The sequence below is a fragment of the Mus caroli genome, unplaced genomic scaffold (genome assembly GCF_978045245.1).
Source record: "Mus caroli unplaced genomic scaffold, Mus_caroli_1 scaffold_6, whole genome shotgun sequence".
Classification (NCBI taxonomy): Eukaryota; Metazoa; Chordata; class Mammalia; order Rodentia; family Muridae; genus Mus; species Mus caroli.
In genome coordinates, this window is record NW_028227261.1 from 111,038,294 (window position 1) to 111,057,908 (window position 19,615).

Sequence of the window (19,615 nt, forward strand, 5' to 3'; positions counted from 1 at the left end):
CTTCTTCTTCTTCTTCTTCTTCTTCTTCTTCTTCTTCTTCTTCTTCTTCTTCTTCTTCTTCTTCTCTTCTTCTTCTGGTGTTTTATCTCAGCAACAGAAAAGTAACTAATGTAATCATGTTGCCAAATTGCACTGTAAATATAAATGTTAAAACCCATAGACCTGAGCTCTCTCAACCTTGGTCAAAGCAGCTGCTTTTTGCAGAGGACACCAGTCAAAGTGGAGGTGCACAACTGGTCACAGTGCTGAAGGTAAAAGACCGGACGCTCAGCACTAAACGGGACATCTGTATTCACACCCCAGCACCAGGGCTCAGGAGCTTTGCAGAAGAGATGGAAGGAATATAACCTGGAGAATGGGCGAGGTGCTGTGAAGTCCTGTCTTCTGGACATGGCATGGCTCTAAGTGATGAGTGCTACATGCGCAAGATCAAGGCGGCCTGGCATAGATAGGGTTGATGATCTCCAGGCCCCACCCCTCACTGAGGAGCTATTGGCTGTTAATAGCTGCAGGGGAAGGGAAGTTCATTAGTTTTTGAGGCTGTGGCCATTGTTAGGTTTCTCACACTCTACTGGATGCCCCACACCCATGTGCATATAGGCAGCACTAACTGGACTTAGTGGGCTACCAAAAAAAAAGACATGAAGTTAGGAGTGGACATACTAGCGTGTGCCCTCCCCCCAGTCTTGAGCAGGCTGGCTCAGACTTGGTTTGCCACAGTTGCTAGCCCATCTAGGGTGGAGTCTTCCGACCGAGGTAAAGTCTATTGTCCTGCCACATCTGCAGTTTCCTCCAAGATGCCACTACCTGCTGAAAGCAGGGATCCTGACAAAGCAGCGAGATCCTGGCATGGTGGGGGATGGGTCCCCCCACCCCCCTTTATACGCTCTGACTCATAAGTAAACATTGGCCTTGATCAGAGAACTTTGTCTTGGCTTGTTATTTCTCTCACTGCCCTTCCCATCCAACCCCAGCTTTCCTTCCAGGAACCCAGGAACCCGTAGCTGCTGGAGACTACACTGGAGGGGGGGGGGGATAAAGGAGGAGTTAGAGGAAAAATTGAACATGAGTATTGTCATATTTCATGTGTGAAATTCTCAAGAATGAAGAAAAACTATACCCAAAAACTTAGAGATTACAAAAGAAAGAAAATCGTAGCGTGTATAACACAACTAGGAGTGTCTGATTAGTGGGAGTGGCCCAGAGTAGGGGTTACTAATAATGCATGAGCCTCAGCTGCCATTCAGCCCAATCAGGACGATAGCATCAGAGTCCATTGGACATGGTGCTTGCACACCTGGAATCCCAGCACTGCCATCATGAATTAGAGACCAGCCTACATAGCAAGACCTTTTCTTAAAACAGAACAAAAACAAAACAAAACAAAACAAAACAAAACAAAACAAAACAAAACAAAACAAAACAAAACAAAACAAAACAAAACCATCAAAGTGACTCAGCCTGCATGCCATCTTGGTGGAGTCCTGGGCAAAGGTTACATGAAAGGAGCCTGAACAGAACCTGTGCAGCCCTTGTGCTAAAACACATGACACCTTCTCCAGAGAAGTGTGTGTGGATGAACGTCCTCCAGCTTATCTGTGTGAAGACATTGCTGTATGTGCCTTCATCAGTGTATGATGCTTTACACTGGGGGTCCCTCTGACCCAGCATTCGGCAGTGAGCCTCTCTGGAGGCTCAGCCAAGCAGGGCTCCTCCCAGTCCTCTACAAAAGAAAGCCTTGCTGGCAGCCTACTCATCAGCTACTCCAAAGTCTTCTAGAATTCTCCCTTCACCATTTCAGCCACTTGGAAATTCTCACTCTTGGGAGCAACACCCTTCCTCCCCTCTGCCAGTGCAAGGTGACTGTCACCAGATTTCCCAGGTGGGTTTCCACCTCCTTCGCCTCTGCCATATTTCATGCCATTTACTCCCTATCTTGCTAAAACAATCCTTGTAAAAATGTTTAAATCAATAGTAGGTGACCTTAACAAAGAAAAGTGAAGGGGAATGTACAAGGTGGACTTTAGGAATTCGTCAATATTGGTCCCTCAACTGTAGGAAAAAGTGTGACATAAGATGTATTAATAAAGAAAACTGCCAGGGTCAAGAAAGCGCTATGGGAACTTCGTATTTTCCAATAAGTTTTTCTGAAAATCTTAAGTGCTTTTTTTAAAAACTTAAAACATAATACAATTTTCTTTTCTTTTCTTTTCTTTTTTTTTTAAACTATAATCATCCATTATAGTTCAGCTTGTTCAGGCAAAGGCAAGGTAAGATGGTGTAGTGGTTTGAATATGCTTGGCCCAGGGATGGCCTTTTTGGAGTAGGTGTGGCCTTGTTGGAGGAAATGTGTCACTGTAGTTGTGGGCTTTAAGACCCTCATCCTAGCTGCCTGGAAGCCAGTCTAGCAGCCTTCAGATGAAGATGTAGAACTCTCAGCTCCTCCTGCATCATGCCTGCCTAGATGCTGCCATGTTCCCGCCTTGATGATAATGGACTGAACCTCTGAACCTGTAAGCCAGTCCCAATTAAATGTTGTCCTTATAAGAGTTGCTTTGGTCATGGTGTCTGTTCACAGTATTAAAACCCTAATAAGACAAATGGCAATGGAGAGGTATGTTAAAGGGTGGCCTTTGATAGGTAAGATCCTGAGGCTATGAGAACTTAGCGGCCAATTCTTTTACACAAAGCACATGGAGAATTTGAGAGGGTGAGTAGAACAGAGGCCCTAGAGTCAGGGATTTCCTACAAGCTGCAATTTTTGAATAGGAGCAGGGAATTTCTGCCCCTGCTCAGGTGTCCCAGTTACTTGCTGGCAAAAGACTGCCATGCCAAGACTTCACAAAGCTAGGAAATGAACAGGCACACATTCACTCCTGTGCCCTGCATATCTTATGACCTCCCTTCTAGGATGCAGTGGGGGCAGGGAGTGAAGGTTAAGAACTTGGGCGGAGGGGGGGGGACAGGAGAGATGGCTCAGTGATTAAAAGCAGGAACTGCTCTTCCAGAGGTCCTGAGTACCCAGCAACCACATGGTGGTTCACAGCCATCTGCAGTGGGGTCCGATGCCCTCTTCTGGTGTGTGTCTGAAAACAGCAACAGTGTACTCATGAATAAGGAAAAAAAAGAAAAGAAGAAAAGAAAAGAAAAGAGAAGGGAAGGGAAGGGAAGGGAAGGGAAGGGAAGGGAAGGGAAGGGAAGGGAAGGGAAGGGAAGGGAAGGGAAGGGAAGGGAAGGGAAGGGAAGGGAAGGGAAGGGAAGGGAAGGGAAGGGAAGGGAAGGGAAGGGAAGGGAAGGGAAGGGAAGGGAAGGGAAGGGAAGGGAAGAAGAGAAGAAAAAAGAAAAGAAAAGAAAAGAAAAGAAAAGAAAAGAAAAGAAAAGAAAAGAAAAGAAAAGAAAAGAAAAGAAAAGAGAAGAAAAGCAAAGCCAGAAGGGCCTGGACAGATGTTATACAGAAACTAAGAGAACACAATTTCCAGCCCAGGCTACTATACCCAGCCAAACTCTCAATTACCATAGATGGAGAAACCAAAGTATTCCACGATAAAACCAAATTCACACATTATCTTTCCACTAATCCAGCACTTCAAAGGATAATAACAGAAAAAAACAATACAAGGACGGAAACCACGTCATAGAAAAAGCAAGAAGGTAATCCCTCAACAAACCTAAAAGAAGACAGCCACAAAAACAGAACACCAACTCTAACAACAAAAATAAAAGGAAGCAACAATTACTTCTCCCTAATATCTCTTAATATCAATGGACTCAACTTCCCAATAAAAAGACATAGACTAACAGGCTGGCTACAGAAACAGGACCCAACATTTTGCTGCTTACAGGAAACTCATCTCAGAGAAAAAGATAGACACTACCTCAGAATGAAAGGCTGGAAAACAATTTTCCAAGCAAATGGTAGGAAGAAACAAGCTGGAGTAGCCATTATAATATCTGATAAGATTGACTTTCAACCCAAAGTCATCAAAAAAGACAAGGAAGGGCACTTCATTCTCATCAAAGGTAAAATCCTCCAAGAGGAACTATCAATTCTGAATATCTATGCGCCAAATACAAGGGCAGCCTCATTCATTAAAGATACTTTAGTAAAGCTCAAAGCACACATTGCACCTCACACAATAATAGTGGGAGACGTCAACACACCACTTTCACCAATGGACAGATCATGGAAACAGAAACTAAACAGGGACACAGTGAAACTAACAGAGGTTATGAAACAAATGGATCTGACAGATATCTACAGAACATTTTATCCTAAAATGAAAGGATATACCTTCTTCTCAGCACCTCACGGTACCTTCTCCAAAATTGACCACATAATTGGTCACAAAACAAGCCTCAATATATACAAAAATATTGAAATTGTCCCATGCACCCTATCAGATCACCATGGACTAAGAATGATCTTCAATAACAAAATAAATAATAGAAAGCCAACACACACGTGGAAACTAAACAACACTCTTCTCAATGATACCTTGGTCAAGGAAGGAATAAAGAAAGAAATTAAGGACTTTCTGGAGTTTAATGAAAATGAAGCCACAACATACCCAAACTTATGGGACACACTGAAAGCATTTCTAAGAGGAAAACTCATAGCTCTGAGTGCCCCCAAAAAGAAACTAGAGAGTGCACACATCAGCAGCTTGACAACACACCTAAAAGCTCTAGAACGAAAGGAAGCAAATTCACCCAAGAGGAGTAGACGGCAAGAAATAATCAAACTCGGGGTGAAATCAACCAAGTGGAAATAAGAAGAACAATTCAAAGAATCAACCAATCGAGGAGCTGGTTCTTTGAGAAAATCAACAAGATAGATAAACCCTTAGCCAGACTCACTAGAGGGCATAGAGAAAGTACTCTAACAAAATCAGAAATGAAAAGGGAGACATAACAACAGACCCTGAAGAAATCCAAAACACCATCAGATCATTCTACAAAAGGCTATACTCAACAAAACTGGAGATCCTGGATGAAATGGACAAGTTTCTAGACAGATACCAGGTACCAAAGTTAAATCAAGATCAGGTTAATGATCTAAACAGTCCCATATCCTCTAAAGAAATAGAAGCAGTCATTAATAGTCTCCCAACCAAGAAAAGCCCAGGACCAGATGGGTTTAGTGCAGAGTTCTATCAAACCTTCAAAGAAGAACTAATCCCAGTTCTTCACAAACTATTCCACAAAATAGAATCAGAAGGTACACTACCCAACTCATTCTATGAAGCCACAATTACTCTGATACCTAAACCACATAAAGACCCAACAAAAATAGAGAACTTCAGACCAATTTCCCTTATGAATATTGATGAAAAAATCCTCAATAAAGTTCTCGCTAACCGAATTCAAGAACACATCAAAACAATCATCCATCCTGACCAAGTAGGATTCATACCAGGGATGCAAGGATGGTTCAATATACGAAAATCCATCAATGTAATCCATTATATAAACAAACTCAAAGACAAAAACCACATGATCATCTTGTTAGATGCTGAAAAAGCATTTGACATAATCCAACACCCATTCATGATAAAAGTCTTGGAAAGATCAGGAATTCAAGGCCCATACCTAACCATGATAAAAGCAATCTACAGCAAACCAGTAGCCAACATCAAAGTAAATGGTGAGAAGCTGGAAGCAATCCCACTAAAATCAGGGACTAGACAAGGCTGCCCACTCTCTCCCTACCTATTCAACATTGTACTTGAAGTCCTAGCCAGAGCAATTAGACAACAAAAGGAGATCAAGGGGATACAAATCGGAAAAGAAGAAGTCAAAATATCGCTTTTTGCAGATGATATGATAGTATACATAAGTGACCCTAAAAATTCCACCAGAGAACTCCTAAGCCTGATAAATAGCTTCGGTGAAGTAGCTGGATATAAAATTAACTCAAGCAAGTCAATGGCCTTTCTGTACACAAAGGATAAACAAGCAGAGAAGGAAATTAGGGAAACAACACTCTTCTCAATAGTCACAAACAATATAAAATACCTTGGCGTGACTCCAACTAAGGAAGTGAAAGATCTGTATGACAAGAACTTCAAGTCCCTCAAGAAAGAAATTAAAGAAGATCTCAGAAGATGGAAAAACCTCCCATGCTCATGGATTGGCAGGATAAACATTGTAAAAATGGCTATCTTGCCAAAAGCAATCTACAGATTCAATGCAATCCCCATCAAAATTCCAACTCAATTCTTCAACGAATTGGAAAGGGCAATCTGCAAATTCATCTGGAACAACAAAAAACCTAGGATAGCAAAAACTCTTCTCAAGGATAAAAGAACCTCTGGAGGAATCACCATGCCTGACCTAAAGCTGTACTACAGAGCAATTGTGATAAAAACTGCATGGTACTGGTATAACGACAGACAAGTAGACCAATGGAACAGAATTGAAGACCCTGAGATCAACCCACATACCTATGGTCACTTGATCTTTGACAAGGGAGCAAAAACCATCCAGTGGAAAAAAGACAGCATTTCAACAAATGGTGCTGGCACAACTGGCGGTTATCATGTAGAAGAATGCGAATTGATCCATTCCTATCTCCTTGTACCAAGGTCAAATCTAAGTGGATTAAGGAACTCCACATAAAACCAGAGACATTGAAACTTATAGAGGAGAAAGTAGGGAAAAGCCTCGAAGATATGGGTACAGGGGAAAAATTCCTGAATAGAACAGCAAAGGCTTGCGCTGTAAGATCGAGAATCGATAAATGGGACCTCATAAAGTTGCAAAGCTTCTGCAAGGCAAAAGACACCGTCAATAAGACAAAAAGACCACCAACAGATTGGGAAAGGATCTTTACCTATCCTAAATCAGATAGGGGACTAATATCCAATATATATAAGGAACTCAAGAAGGTGGACTCCAGAAAATCAAATAACCCCTTTAAAAAATGGGGCTCAGAACTGAACAAAGAATTCTCACCTGAGGAATACCGAATGGCAGAGAAGCACCTGAAAAAATGTTCAACATCCTTAATCATCAGGGAAATGCAAATCAAAACAACCCTGAGATTCCACCTCACACCAGTCAGAATGGCTAAGATCAAAAATTCAGGTGACAGCAGATGCTGGCGAGGATGTGGAGAAAGAGGAACACTCCTTCATTGTTGGTGGGATTGCAAGCTGGTACAACCACTCTGGAAATCAGTTTGGCGGTTCCTCAGAAAATTGGACATAATACTACCAGAGGATCCAGCAATACCTCTCCTGGGCATATATCCAGAAGATGTTCCAACCGGTAAGAAGGACACATGCTCCACTATGTTCATAGCAGCCTTATTTATAATAGCCAGAAGCTGGAAAGAACCCAGATGCCCCTCAACAGAGGAATGGATACAGAAAATGTGGTACATTTACACAATGGAGTACTACTCAGCTATTAAAAGGAATGAATTTATGAAATTCCTAGGCAAATGGATGGATCTGGAGGGCATCATTCTGAGTGAGGTAACATATTCACAAAGGAACTCACACAATATGTACTCACTGATAAGTGGATATTAGCCCAAAAACTTAGGATACCCAAGATATAAGATAAAATTTGTTAAACGCATGAAACTCAAGAAGAACGAAGACCAAAGTGTGGACACTGTGCCCCTTCTTGGAATTGGGAACAAAACACCCATGGAAAGAGTTACAGAGATAAAGATTGGAGCTGTGAAGAAAGGATGGACCATCTAAAGACTGCCATATCCAGGGATCCATCCCATAATCAGCTTGCAAACGTTGACACCATTGCATACACTAGCAAGATTTTGCTGAAAGGACCCAGATATAGCTGTCTCTTGTGAGACAATGCCGGGGCCTAGCAAACACAGAAGTGGATGCTCACAGTCAGCTATTGGATGGATCACAGGGCCCCCAATGGAGGAGCTAGAGAAAGTACCCAAGGAGCTAAAGGGAACTGCAACCCTATAGGTGGATCATTATTATGAACTAACCAGTATCCCAGAGCTCTTGTCTGTAGCTGCATTTGTATCAAAAGATGGCCTAGTCGGCCATCACTGGAAAGAGAGGCCCATTGGACTTGCCAACTTTACATGCCCCAGTACAGGGGAATGCCAGGGCCGGGTGGGGGTGGGTGGGTGGGGGACTGGGGGGGGGGAGTGTATTGGAGACTTTTTGGATAGCATTGGAAATGTAATTGAGGTAATTACCTAATTAAAAAAAAAAACAAAAAAAAAACAACAAAAAAAAAACAAAAAAAAAAAGAAAAGAAAAGAAGAAAAGAAAAAGAAGACTTATTTAAAAAAAAAAAAAGAATTTGTGGGGAAGACTCTGTCTCCTTAAGATCATCCACTGGCTCTTCAATCTTTCTGCGTCACCTTTCACAGATCCCTGAGCCTTGACAGAGGTGTCTTAATAAAGACATCCCACTTAAGGCTGAGTGCTCCAGAGTCTCCCTCTTCCCTCCACATTGTCCAGTTGTGGATCTCCTTGTTCATCACCATCTACTTCAAGAATCATCTCTGATGAGGACTGAGTAGCACCATGACTTTATGTGTAACAATATGTGGGCAGAGAAGATGTGGAAGAAGCTGGGGAAGGGGGAAGTATGACCAAAATATATTCTATGAAAAAAGTATAAAATAACCATGAATTCATGAGGACCAATTGCCCTCTTTTGCCATGAAATAGAAGCCGGATAACAGCCTGGAGTGAGGCATAGGAAGAACCAACTCCATCTTAACCCAGGAAGTGTGCACATTCATTCGGTTTCCCGCCAGAGCCCATCAGTTCCCTCATTCAGGTCCCCCTTCCCCCCCCCCCCCCGTAATCTCCTAGCTCTGTGGCTCTCTGCCTAGATCCCACTGGGCAGAGAGGATGCCTGTCAGAAGACCTCCTTGATCTTTGGGGTGCTTCAGGAAAACACCTGGGAATGTGTTAGTTCAGTGAGTCTGGACCTTGTGTTTCTCTGCTTTGAGGATCAACTAAGGGCTGGTCTTCCTTCCTTTAGGCACAGAATTACCCTGGAGGGGAGGATGATACACACATCCATACTCTCTCCCACCTGGGGTTTCTGTATCCTGCTAGCAGCGGACACATTGTGCTAACCAGCAGGGTCCTATGGGAGGAAGCAACTCCTATGACTACTTCCTCTTGACTTGATGGGATGGTGATAGATCCAGAGTTTCCTTATGAACCAGAGGCATCCACCCCACCCCCCTACCCCTGTCTCATACCACATCATAAGGAAGCCCCGAGCTTCCTGCCCCTGCTTCAGCTCTCCTCTGAGGTAGGCTAGCAAGATACAGCAGACATGCTGCCTTCTGAGGAATACTGGATGGCCAAGAGGAATCCATCCCACGTAATCAAGACTGTCCCTTTCCCTTTCCTTCCTCCTTCCCAATTTTGAAGCCCTGGCTCACATCCACATCCTTGCCAATCCAGTGCTAGTGGACAGTGTTGGGTCTCTCTGTCTCAGTCCCAGCCCTTCCTCCAATCCCATGGATTCAGAGCTCCCTCTGAGATCTCTCAGTGCTGCTCCCAGTTTCAAGAGTACCTGTGTCACACCCATAATCCATGGCTCCATCCTTTCTACCCATCCAGGGTCTCATTACCTCCAACTCCTTAAAGATAGAAACTTGCCATGGTAACCTCCAGAAACCATCATTTCTGACTTCAATTCCAGCTTCTATTCTCCAACTTCCCTTTTCCCCTTAAAGCCAAAGCTCTTTCCTGCTCGCTTACTCCTTCCTCTTGGTCTTTGCCCACACTCACTTGAGGAAGCTTTCCTTTCCTGATGCCCCCTGCCCCAGACAAATGACATTTCAGCTGCTCAGGGTGATGTTCTCTCTCTTCTCAACCCGTCAGTTTCTCTCTCTCGACTATTTTTGCCATCAGCTGCCAGTAAACTGCTTTCTGTCTTTAAACCCAACCAACAAACACATACCACCCTTGGAGGGCAGTTAATCCCCACCTTACCACCTCTTACACTGTACACAATCAACTACTTTCTTCAAACAAAACAAAAAGCCCAACTGTACTTTTATGAAACAAACGTTATCAAAGAGGTCAATTATGTTTGTTTTTCAAGACACAGTATTTCTGTGTAGCCCTGGCTGTCCTGGAACTCACTCTGTAGACCAGGCTGGCCTCAAACTCAGAGATCCACCTGCCTCTGCCTTCCAATTGCGGCGATTAAAGGCGTGCATCACCACTGCCTGGCTTTGTAAGTTTTACCTGCTCCTTGGCTATTCTTTTCAAGATCAGGAAGGCTCTCCATACTGTTCAAGCTGATGGTCAGCACCAAGTCACCTCAACTGACAGACTGACTGCTCTTCAATCGGTTGATCCTTTTTCTGCTTGACCTGTTGTCCCTCCGCCCTGCCCCCCAGCCTTCGGGTGCTGCACTCTCCCGCCTTCCCTCTGCCACACTGGCTGATGCTTCCTAGTCCTCACGAGATCCTTCAGGATTTTTTTTTTCTCTTCACTTCCTTTCTTTTCTTCCCTTCCTCCCTTTCTTCTTTTCTTCCCTTGAAACTCCCAAATTATGTTATGGAGTTTCTGACGTACATGAAGTGTTAACTTGGGTGGAGCCTGCAGAATATGTTGTAAAGCCCAACCAACTCTGTTTTTAAGAAACGCCATTCTGTGCGAGGCCTGACCAGGGACCACAAAGCCCACTTGAGCAAATATCCAATGGCAACCTCCCCTTAGCAACAGCCAATCTAGGTTACAACAGCAAGGTCAAGGTGCATATAGATAACCTAAGACATCCTGCAGAAAATAGATAATCTAGCAGTGCTGTTTGTCAGCTGGTTTAACCCCTGTGTTTGGTTCCTACAGATTACACCAGAAATACAGTTTTTAAAATATTAACTTGGGGATCTGTATGGAAATTTCTCAAGCTTGCTGTAACCAGCAATAAATACCCCATGCCCTGAGACTCTGTTACACTTCTGACCCACTGTTACAGTGTTTTTGCATCAGAATTGGCTCCTCCTCGGTAGACTTTGGGTTCCCTGCCTCTTAGGTCTAACAATGTAAATAGTGAAAGGGGAGATAACACAGAGGCAGAGTGACCATTCTTTAAAAAGGTAGGTAACTCATTTCTTCATGGGAAGTCAAGATTTATTTCTATCTTCAGTGTACCTTAAACAAGAGGCCTCCCTTCTCCACTCAAGTCCCTTTAACCATAGGATGTGTTTATATGATACATATGCTGACCCATCAAAATGAAAGGCAGATTTAAGCACCCAAACCACACAGAGAACGTTTCCTACTTTATCACATGTGGCACTGAAAACAAAAAGAAAATGCAGGAGGTCCGTTGCTTTATAGGTATAGAGTATGTTTGGAGAATCTCATGGCAGACTTGCTTAGAAGTAGAAGTGACAGGTGACAGCCGTTGTTGCGGGGGATGCTGAGCTTTGGGAGCCTGTTTGCTTGACGTGCTTATCCTCTGTGTAAACCAAGGCCTTCTGAGAGGAGAGCTGGCATTGGTTTCCTAGCTGGTTGACACTAATCTTAGACAGTTTTGAAGCAGTTGTGGGAGTAGCCATGGGGCCCAGGATTGGTTGTGCAGAAGGGATGTTGCTGGAGCTCCGAAGGCACCGTAGGTGTCCAGGAAAGTCAAATGTTCCTATTAGCATGGAGAGGCTTGGCTTTGAGATCTTTTGCATGTTTCTCCAGGTTGGGTCCCTCCGCTCGGACTTTGGCAGAACTCTTCTTGGGCTCTCCAGTCTTGGGTTTGGCCCCTGTGTCAGACTTATAGAAGACAAAGGGTTCCTCCGGTCTGTCACATTTCACTTCAGGGTTAACCCAGTGAGAAAAGAACGTCATCTTGTTTTCCATTTCAGCTTCTGAGGGCGCTGCTGGAAAGGTGGAACTCTAGTGAGTACAGGCTCCCCATCAGACCCTGCAACTCCCAGCCCTACCAAGTTTCACCCTCTGCAGTACAGCCTGGAAGAATTCCCACCTTAAAATTTTTCTGTTTAAAAAATTAAGCCCCCTTTGAATACTGGCCCAGCAGTTGATGGCCTGTAGCAGTTGGCACTGTAATGCCTGGCCTTGTAATGGCTGGGCTCTCCAGACTGGGCATTCTCAGGAGCCTTTGGGTAAGATCATTTAGTTTAATCTAATGGTTATGTAGATAATTTTATTTGGTTATTTGGCCCCAAGGAATCCTGAGGATGCTCTGGGAACCGGTGAAAAAAACTGGTGAGTGTTGTCAAGAAACTGAAGGCCACACACAGAGATAGAGATGGTAGATCTACTGAGGGAGGTTTCACCAGTCCCTACTCCCTGAAGGCAACTCATCTGCATAAAACAATTCTACCTGAGAAAGAGCCTAAAGAGCAGGTGGGAGAGTCAAGCGGCCCTGGGTTCTGCATAGAAACCTTCTGCTGGCCCATGAACTTCAGCAATGGGTGTATTTGTGCTCTGTGATTCTTGGCTGGTTTGCATTCCACTAGGTCCTCCTTCTTCGCTGCTTAGGTAAGGAATGGGCTTCACCCTGGTCTAAGATGTTTGGGGGTTCTTGGGTTGGATTATTCACATGGACCCCCAGGTACACACAAGAATCTGGGCTTCTCTACTGTGTCTAGACTGGACTGGGAGATGTCAGGAGCCCCCCATGGGAGAACCTTAGGACACTGCGCTCAGTCTAGGATGCCCTTGCCTCTGCTCTGCTCTCTTTAGTGCTGCTGAAAACTCCTCTTTCAAGATCACTCTAATCTAAGGGACATGGGGGTCCTGGTGGGATAAGAGTCCTAGGACAATGCTTTCTTTTGCTTGTTTAGATTACCAAACATCTAGTGTGTGGAGGAAGTCTTTGACCAAAAAATTTTCCCTGTCAGAATGAGATTGCTCCAAATGTATTCTAGGAATTTCTTTTTCAGGTCAAACTTTAGTTTAGGAAAGATAAACTTTCCTTTGAGTGGTTGTCGTACGCCAGGAACATCCTCAGAGGTACTTCAGCCTGGAGTACAGTCTCTACAGAAGGTGTACTGGCACATCGAACACATGGCCGGTCCTTAATATACCACTCTTAAGACTGAATCAGAGACTCCAAAGGACTCAGGCCCCAACTCTGTATTGCGAATTGTCTAGAATGGCCAGTGTCATAGCCCAGAGAGACCCACAAAACAGCAGGCAGCCATGGTAGGCAATCTTGTTTCCAGTTTCTCAATGGCTCCCTGAGACAAGGCTTAGGCAACTGAGGGTGGTTGCTGCCACCATCTGGCCACTCTGCTGCTGCTGGTCAAGGACTATCTGCATCCAGCAAGTCTGCTCTAAGCAGGAGGCTCATTACCACCTACGCGGCTCAGACTGTTTTCCAGGGAAGATCAGAACCAAGTTGCTGTCCAGAGTTTCTGGAACACTGTCAACAGTGATTTTCTGTCTCAGCAATCACAGACAGAGGCAGGGATGGTGCCCCAGCAGATCTCCCTGCATGTAATCTATCAGCCTCTCGGTATTTTGGTCTAATCAATCAACTATGGACTTGCCACAATAGACCAGTACAGGTCATCATCCTGTCAAGGGCAACCAGGCTCAGGCTGAGAAAAACTCACCAAAGATAAGGGTTGTGCTGCTTCAGGGCAGGGGCCACTGCTCATCGGGGAACAGGAGCAGCTGGATCCTTAGGGAAGGAACATCTCCAGCAATACCAAATCCACCTGCCATCAACCTGCCCTTTCAGCTGCTTTTGGAGGCAGAACCCAGCACACTGCAGGACAAGGCTACTGCCCTCATGAGGTCTGAAATGGCATATAATTGGGAAGATCCCTGGATCTGGTGAAGCAGGCAGGCTGGAACACATCTCAGTGTTACCGTGTGGTTCTCTGCATCTGCAGGGCTCTCCGGATGAGTGGCAAATCCCACTGAGGCTACCATTACTATAGCCACAGGCACCAAGACCTCACACTTGGCCTTAACTGGGACATTAATCTGGGTTTGTCCATGGAAACGCCCAAGTTTGAGAACATGGGGAAGAAGCTAAGTGGGGTGTAGGAAATTGTAGGCAATGCAGAGATAAAGGAGTAATTGACTAAGAAAGTCCCATACTCTCCCCCTGCCCCCTTGTGGAAAGATCTCTAAAGGCAGACTCAAAATCCAGTGTGCAAAAGATAAACTACAGAAAGAAAACTAGAAATGGCATATTGGTGTTTCAATGTCTTTCACGCGAGCGCGCACATACACACACACACACACACACACACACACACACACACACATCTTTAAGGCATTATATAAAGGCCACTAAAATGAAAGCTAAACATTGGAGAGGGTAGAACCTAAGTCATGGGATGGGTCTGTGGACTACTCTGGAGTGGCCTTCTGTGAATGCTAGTCATGGGGGTGACAGCCCATCCTTTCCATGGTTGTTGGTTGTTAAGTTTCTGGGCTTTGCAGATATTGTAAATGGGAAAGCGCTGCACTATGAGATGCCCCAGGAGCTACTCCTCCACAGATCATGGGAAAGTTCCCACTGAGCACACATGCATTTATAGCCTTCTGTCCTCAAGGGCACCTAGGGGCCTTTTGGACATAGGAACAGCAGAAACCGAGAATATGAGGGCATAGGGGATTGGTTGAAGTTTAGGAAGCTCTAGGTGCTAGGTATAGGAAGGAGTCTAGAACTCAAACGATGCTGACCTTGGTTCTTCAAGACAATTTTCTTGGTTTTCTTCCTCTTCTTTTGTTGGTTTGTAGGCACGCCATACTCGTCCATACTTGAAGATGACAGACCGCTTACATCCTGGAACGCATTTGACCCTTGAGGTTCCGGCTGTTGCTGAGGAGCAGGGTGGTAACACTGGAGGACAGTGTTGCCAGTGGACAGAGGATCTGACAGAGTCAGTTTCTGATCTGTTGATTCTGACTGCTTGAACCTGGGTGTCAATAGAATGTCTCTGGAGTGTTGGGAACTGAGCTCTGAACTCTGCTCATTCAACACTTTGGATGGAGACGGTGTCTCCAGACAAGAAACGCTGGGTGAGTGCCTCAGTAGACTGGAAGAGGGCTTTTTGTTCTCAACCCCCAGCAACTGCTGAATTTCCAGAGCCATGGCATTGCAGATGGGGCAGGAGGGATCTGAGCACAGGAGTCGTCGCACACTTCCTTCTTGAGGGAGCCAGCCCTGTCTAGGAAGGGAAATGGCAACCATTAATAACCGCGTGAAGACCGCTTTCCTTCCCTCCCCCTACAAGTCCTGGCCTCTACCTTCTGAAGTCTGCTACTCTGCTTTTCTTTTCTTTCTTTTTTTTTTTTTTTTTTTTTTTTTTTTTTTTGGTTTTTCGAGACAGGGTTTCTCTGTATAGACCTGGCTGTCCTGGAACTCACTCTGTAGACCAGGCTGGCCTCGAACTCAGAAATCCGCCTGCCTCTGCCTCCCGAGTGCTGGGATTAAAGGCGTGCGCCACCACGCCCGGCTTACTCTGCTTTTCTTGAGTTGAGTGGGTTGAGTGGGTTGGACTGAGAGTCTGGGGAGAGTTCTCAGACAATCTATCGGAGGAGGGTACAGCCCTCGTAAAGAACTGGGAACTTCGGTCAGTTTTCTGCCAACCTTAATGAGAAACTGAACCAGAAGAAAAGAAGCAGGGCAGATGGGTGACAGGTGATGAGCTGATGGGGAGGCACCAAGGTCACCACCACAGTAGGCCTGAATCAGTTTTATGTGGGAGCTAAGAAACCCAGTGCCTAGTAAACGGTATATCCGAACTGTGAGAAATGAGGTCCTCATTTCTAAGAACTGTGGGTGTCCCCGCTGCTGTCCTCAACATCTCTCATGAGTCATTTTTACTCTATAAAAACCCATATATATCCATATATATCCATATATATATATATATATATATATATATATATCACATTATGTGATAGCTGACTGAGAGTATCCCGAGAACTGGCCTGTGGAAGAGAGACGAGATCATGGAATTCAGCCAGACCTAGAGTTCTACCCTGGAAAGGATGAAGTTGGAAAGAGATATGATAGGAATGGCTTCCTTATGCCAAACCTATTCTCTTGACTGAACCACCTGACTCAACATGAGCAATGCCATCACCAATTAACCCTGAATTGCAGACCTACTGGGACCTACAGTAAAATGGATGCCACTTCCCTGTTGAGACTTACGAGCCTGTCTGCTCTGGCAAGCTTCACAGCTCAGACTGACACACTCCATGGTGTCTCTAGTCAGCACCTCCACCCTCCTCCCTCACCGAAGGCCAGGCTAAGCGATCACCTCATCAAAGCTAGGAGCTGGGAGACTACAGAGAGCTAGAGGTCACCTTTTCATGTTAGAGATCAGCCTCTGCAGTTTCTCGGTTTCTTCCTTGGATGTCCACTTCTTAACTAAAGGAGGACACAGCGTTAGGCTGAAGGGAAGGCTGAGGGGGCAACCACTGTGAAGCTGAAGGACTTTGAAGGACATGTGACTTGGCAACCCCCAGAGCGCATGCTCAGAGTACAACTTAAACTCATTGCTTGCTGTCCTAAATCTAATTCCACGTGATCTTCAATGCTCTGACAGCGCCCATCTTGTGGGAAAGGCGGAGGTGACATGAGGTCAGATAGAAGATGGGATCGTCCCGGCCTCTTCCCCACCCACGTTAAGTCTTCATTAGTTCTCACTGTTTATTTTACAGTCTTGAGGGCTTGGAAACGCCTGGCTTCTGGGGCCAGTCATCACAGAAGGTGATCTGTGGAACCCTCACCCACGGGGCTAGGGAGCCAAAGGAGTCAGGATTTACCTCTTAGCGTTCTATCACTAGGCTTTTGCTTGATTCTTCGGAAACACTTGAAAGACAAAAGGCATTACAATATGAAGCGGAGACGTCAAAAAAAATTTTTTTCACGTCGAAAGTGATACAAAATCCTGAAGTCTCCCCAAGTCACGGTCTGTAATCCAGCTCTATGGTCCCTGCATCTCTCCCTCATTTCATGACCCTAGCTCATGTTCTCCTTTTATTTCTGACTCGCTTAGAGGCTCTTCCACACCCTAAACCCTCCATCCCATCTCATGGATAAGTGCGGGGGGGGGGGCATGAAGAACCGTGAAACAACTTAATCGATGAGTAATATTAGTAACCAAAGGACTTCAGTTATCAAAGGACCAAAATGTCCACCAACCAACAGAGCTGGGACCCAGTGGGGAAAAAAAAATTCTTATTACAAAAGAAAAACCAAAAAGTAAGATAACCAAGAGATGTGGAGGGGATGAATTTCCTTAAACGACATGCTTAGGCCTGGTCATAGTATTTTCCTACCTTGGTACAGCTCTTGATAGGTCCCAACCTTAATCCTCGGTGGCTCCTTCTCACATGCCAAATAATCAGTGCAATAATGAAGAGAGATCCATATGTATATACCGAGGATCCCACATCCCACGGAATAAAAGAAGGGGCCATCATCATCCGACTTCCCTACTCATCCCTCCCCTGGGCTTCCAGGGTGTTAGAATGCAATGCCCCTGAGTTCTAGAGTTTGGCTCTCTGCCTCACAGAAGATATAACCAGGCCACCAAACTACATCACAAAGAGCTCTTGTTCCACAAATCAGGCACAGAATTACAAACCTTTCCCTATCTTAGATAAACTCAAGTGGCGATTCAGAGTCCAGATGAGGGTGTGTGGTTGTCTCCAGGGGCTGCAGCACCTGTGAAGAAAGCTGCCACCGTCACCGATGGCATCTTCCCTTTGTGCTTTCCTACTCCCTGGGCATAGTGCTTCCTGCAATAGCTCTGTTCCCTGTTCATTCCAATCTGGCAACTGCCAAGATGGGGGCTAAGAGCAATACCATAAACTAAATCATCTGTACTGGGGAGATAGATCAAAATCATAGAACAGGGCTAGGCATTACACTGTTAATTTTTTTTTAAAGATTTATTTATTTATTATTTTGTATGTGAATACACTGTAGCTGTATAGATGGTTGTGAGCCTTCATGTGGTTGTTAGGAAATGAATTTTTAGGACCTCTGCTCGCTCTGGTCAACTCTACTCATTCAGTCCCTCCTCACTCCGGCCCAAAGATTTATTTATTATTATACATAAGTACACTGTTGCTGTCTTCAGACACACCAGAAGAGGGTGTCAGATCTCATTATGGGTGGTTGTGAGCCACCTTGTGGTTGCTGGGATTTGAACTCAGAACCTTTGGAAGAGTACTGACTGCTCTTACCTGCTGAACCATCTCACCAGCCCACATTGCTAAATCTTAAAAACGTAATTTTAATGTGTCAGACAATGACTGATACCCAGTATTGAAGCAAGAGCCATCCTTTCCTGAGACAGAGAAAGAATGAAATCGTGTTTTAACAGAGATACTTTCTGTTCTGGAAATGTACAGTGGTGACGGCCATACTGAGTGTCCTTTACGCTTCTGAACTTCGCACTTACAAACAATTAAGGGGCAGCCATGGAACTCAGTGGGAGAACCTTTGCCAGCGGGTGTAAGGCTTTAACTTGACCCCAAGCACCAAAATAACATAATAAATGCATGAATACCAAGAAAAGTTATTAAAATGGTGAGTTTATTTTATGCTAAGTATATCAGCAAAAAGAAAAGTATTTTTAAATTTTTGGTCATGGGGACTTTTTATCTTTTTTACTACTTACAAGGAAGAATATTCTGGAAATTATTTGATAGATGAATTAATGAATGTTTTTCTCAAACATCTCTTCCAATTTTTAGATTAAGGAAAATTTGGGAAAAGTCACACTTGAACATGCGATGGACGCAAGCCATTTCCACATCTTTTATGAATTTGCAACTATTAACGTGCAGGAATGAGTGTACTCATTCACTAGCAAGCGTCAAGTGAGAAGCAGCGTTAGGTCTGAGTCTGGAATATCCTCACGGGCTCACACTTTTGGCTCTGGAGACCTCGGGAGGGGTTCACCAGCGCAGGCCTTTGCAGGTTATAGGTCTGGGTTAGGCTCTTTCTCTACCTCCTGGCCCACCACCATGGGAACAGCCACTGCCTCGTGTTCCCATTGCCACAGACTGACCCACTCTGCCATGCTCCCCCGACTCTAGAAACTAGAACTGTAAGCCAGCCAAGACAAATCCCGCCCTCCTGTTCATCAGACATTTTGATCCCAGTGAGACAAAGGCAACTCAGATAATCAGTGCACATCAGCGCTTTAGCAGTGGGCCCGCATGCCTACAAAGGAGCAGATTTCTTTTACTGTTCACAAACCTCAATCCGAAACTCAAAGTGTTCCAAAATCTGAATTTTTTTTTTAAATTCTAATACCTAATAAAAAAAATTCTAGCATGATACCACACATGGAAGATTACATACCTAATCTTACGAGACAGGTCATAGTCAAAGCACAGGCACATTAAACAACCCTGAATCTACATCTATAAGGTACCCACAAAACCTAAGCAAACTTCATGGTAGGCTAATGCATATGTGAATACACTTAGAAACCCACAATCTTCTGATCGCAAACCTTCAGGTAGTTAGTCTATAGAACTTTTTATTTGAGACAGGGTCTCAACATGTCACCCAAGCCAGCCATGAACTCATGGGCTTCCGCGTCCTGCTTCTAAATGCCAGGAATGCAGACATGTTCTGCCAGCACGTCCCATGGTGTGTTATCGCTTTCCGTTGACAGGCTCTGGCTTCC

General features: G+C 44.7%; 1 protein-coding gene across 2 annotated transcripts; it reads right to left on the bottom strand.

Moving 5' to 3' along the window:
* Positions 1-11,097: 11,097 nt before the first annotated feature.
* On the bottom strand, positions 11,098-17,438 carry LOC147004341 (protein SPATA31F3). Of its 2 annotated transcripts, none has more exons than XM_085838462.1 (5): positions 17,247-17,438; positions 16,731-16,776; positions 16,269-16,332; positions 14,634-15,121; positions 11,098-11,845 (listed from the first exon to the last, which is right to left on the bottom strand). In XM_085838462.1, the coding sequence occupies exons 1-5, from the start codon at positions 17,391-17,393 to the stop codon at positions 11,607-11,609; spliced, it is 984 nt and encodes a 327-aa protein (XP_085694588.1). In that variant the 5' UTR covers positions 17,394-17,438; the 3' UTR covers positions 11,098-11,606. The 2 variants fall into 2 exon arrangements, with proteins under 2 accessions (XP_085694588.1, XP_085694587.1); XM_085838461.1 differs by having other exon boundaries at positions 11,098-11,848.
* Positions 17,439-19,615: the final 2,177 nt, after the last annotated feature.

Excerpts from the sequence above, each read along its gene's own strand:
- LOC147004341 (XM_085838461.1), bottom strand. The coding sequence starts at position 17,393 with ATGATGATGGCCCCTTCTTTTATTCCGTGGGATGTGGGATCCTCGGTA. Across the intron at positions 16,777-17,246 it reads CTATCAAGAGCTGTACCAAG|TGTTTCCGAAGAATCAAGCA; the intron begins GTAGGAAAATAC and ends TTGTCTTTCAAG. Across the intron at positions 16,333-16,730 it reads TAGTGATAGAACGCTAAGAG|TTAAGAAGTGGACATCCAAG; the intron begins GTAAATCCTGAC and ends GTCCTCCTTTAG.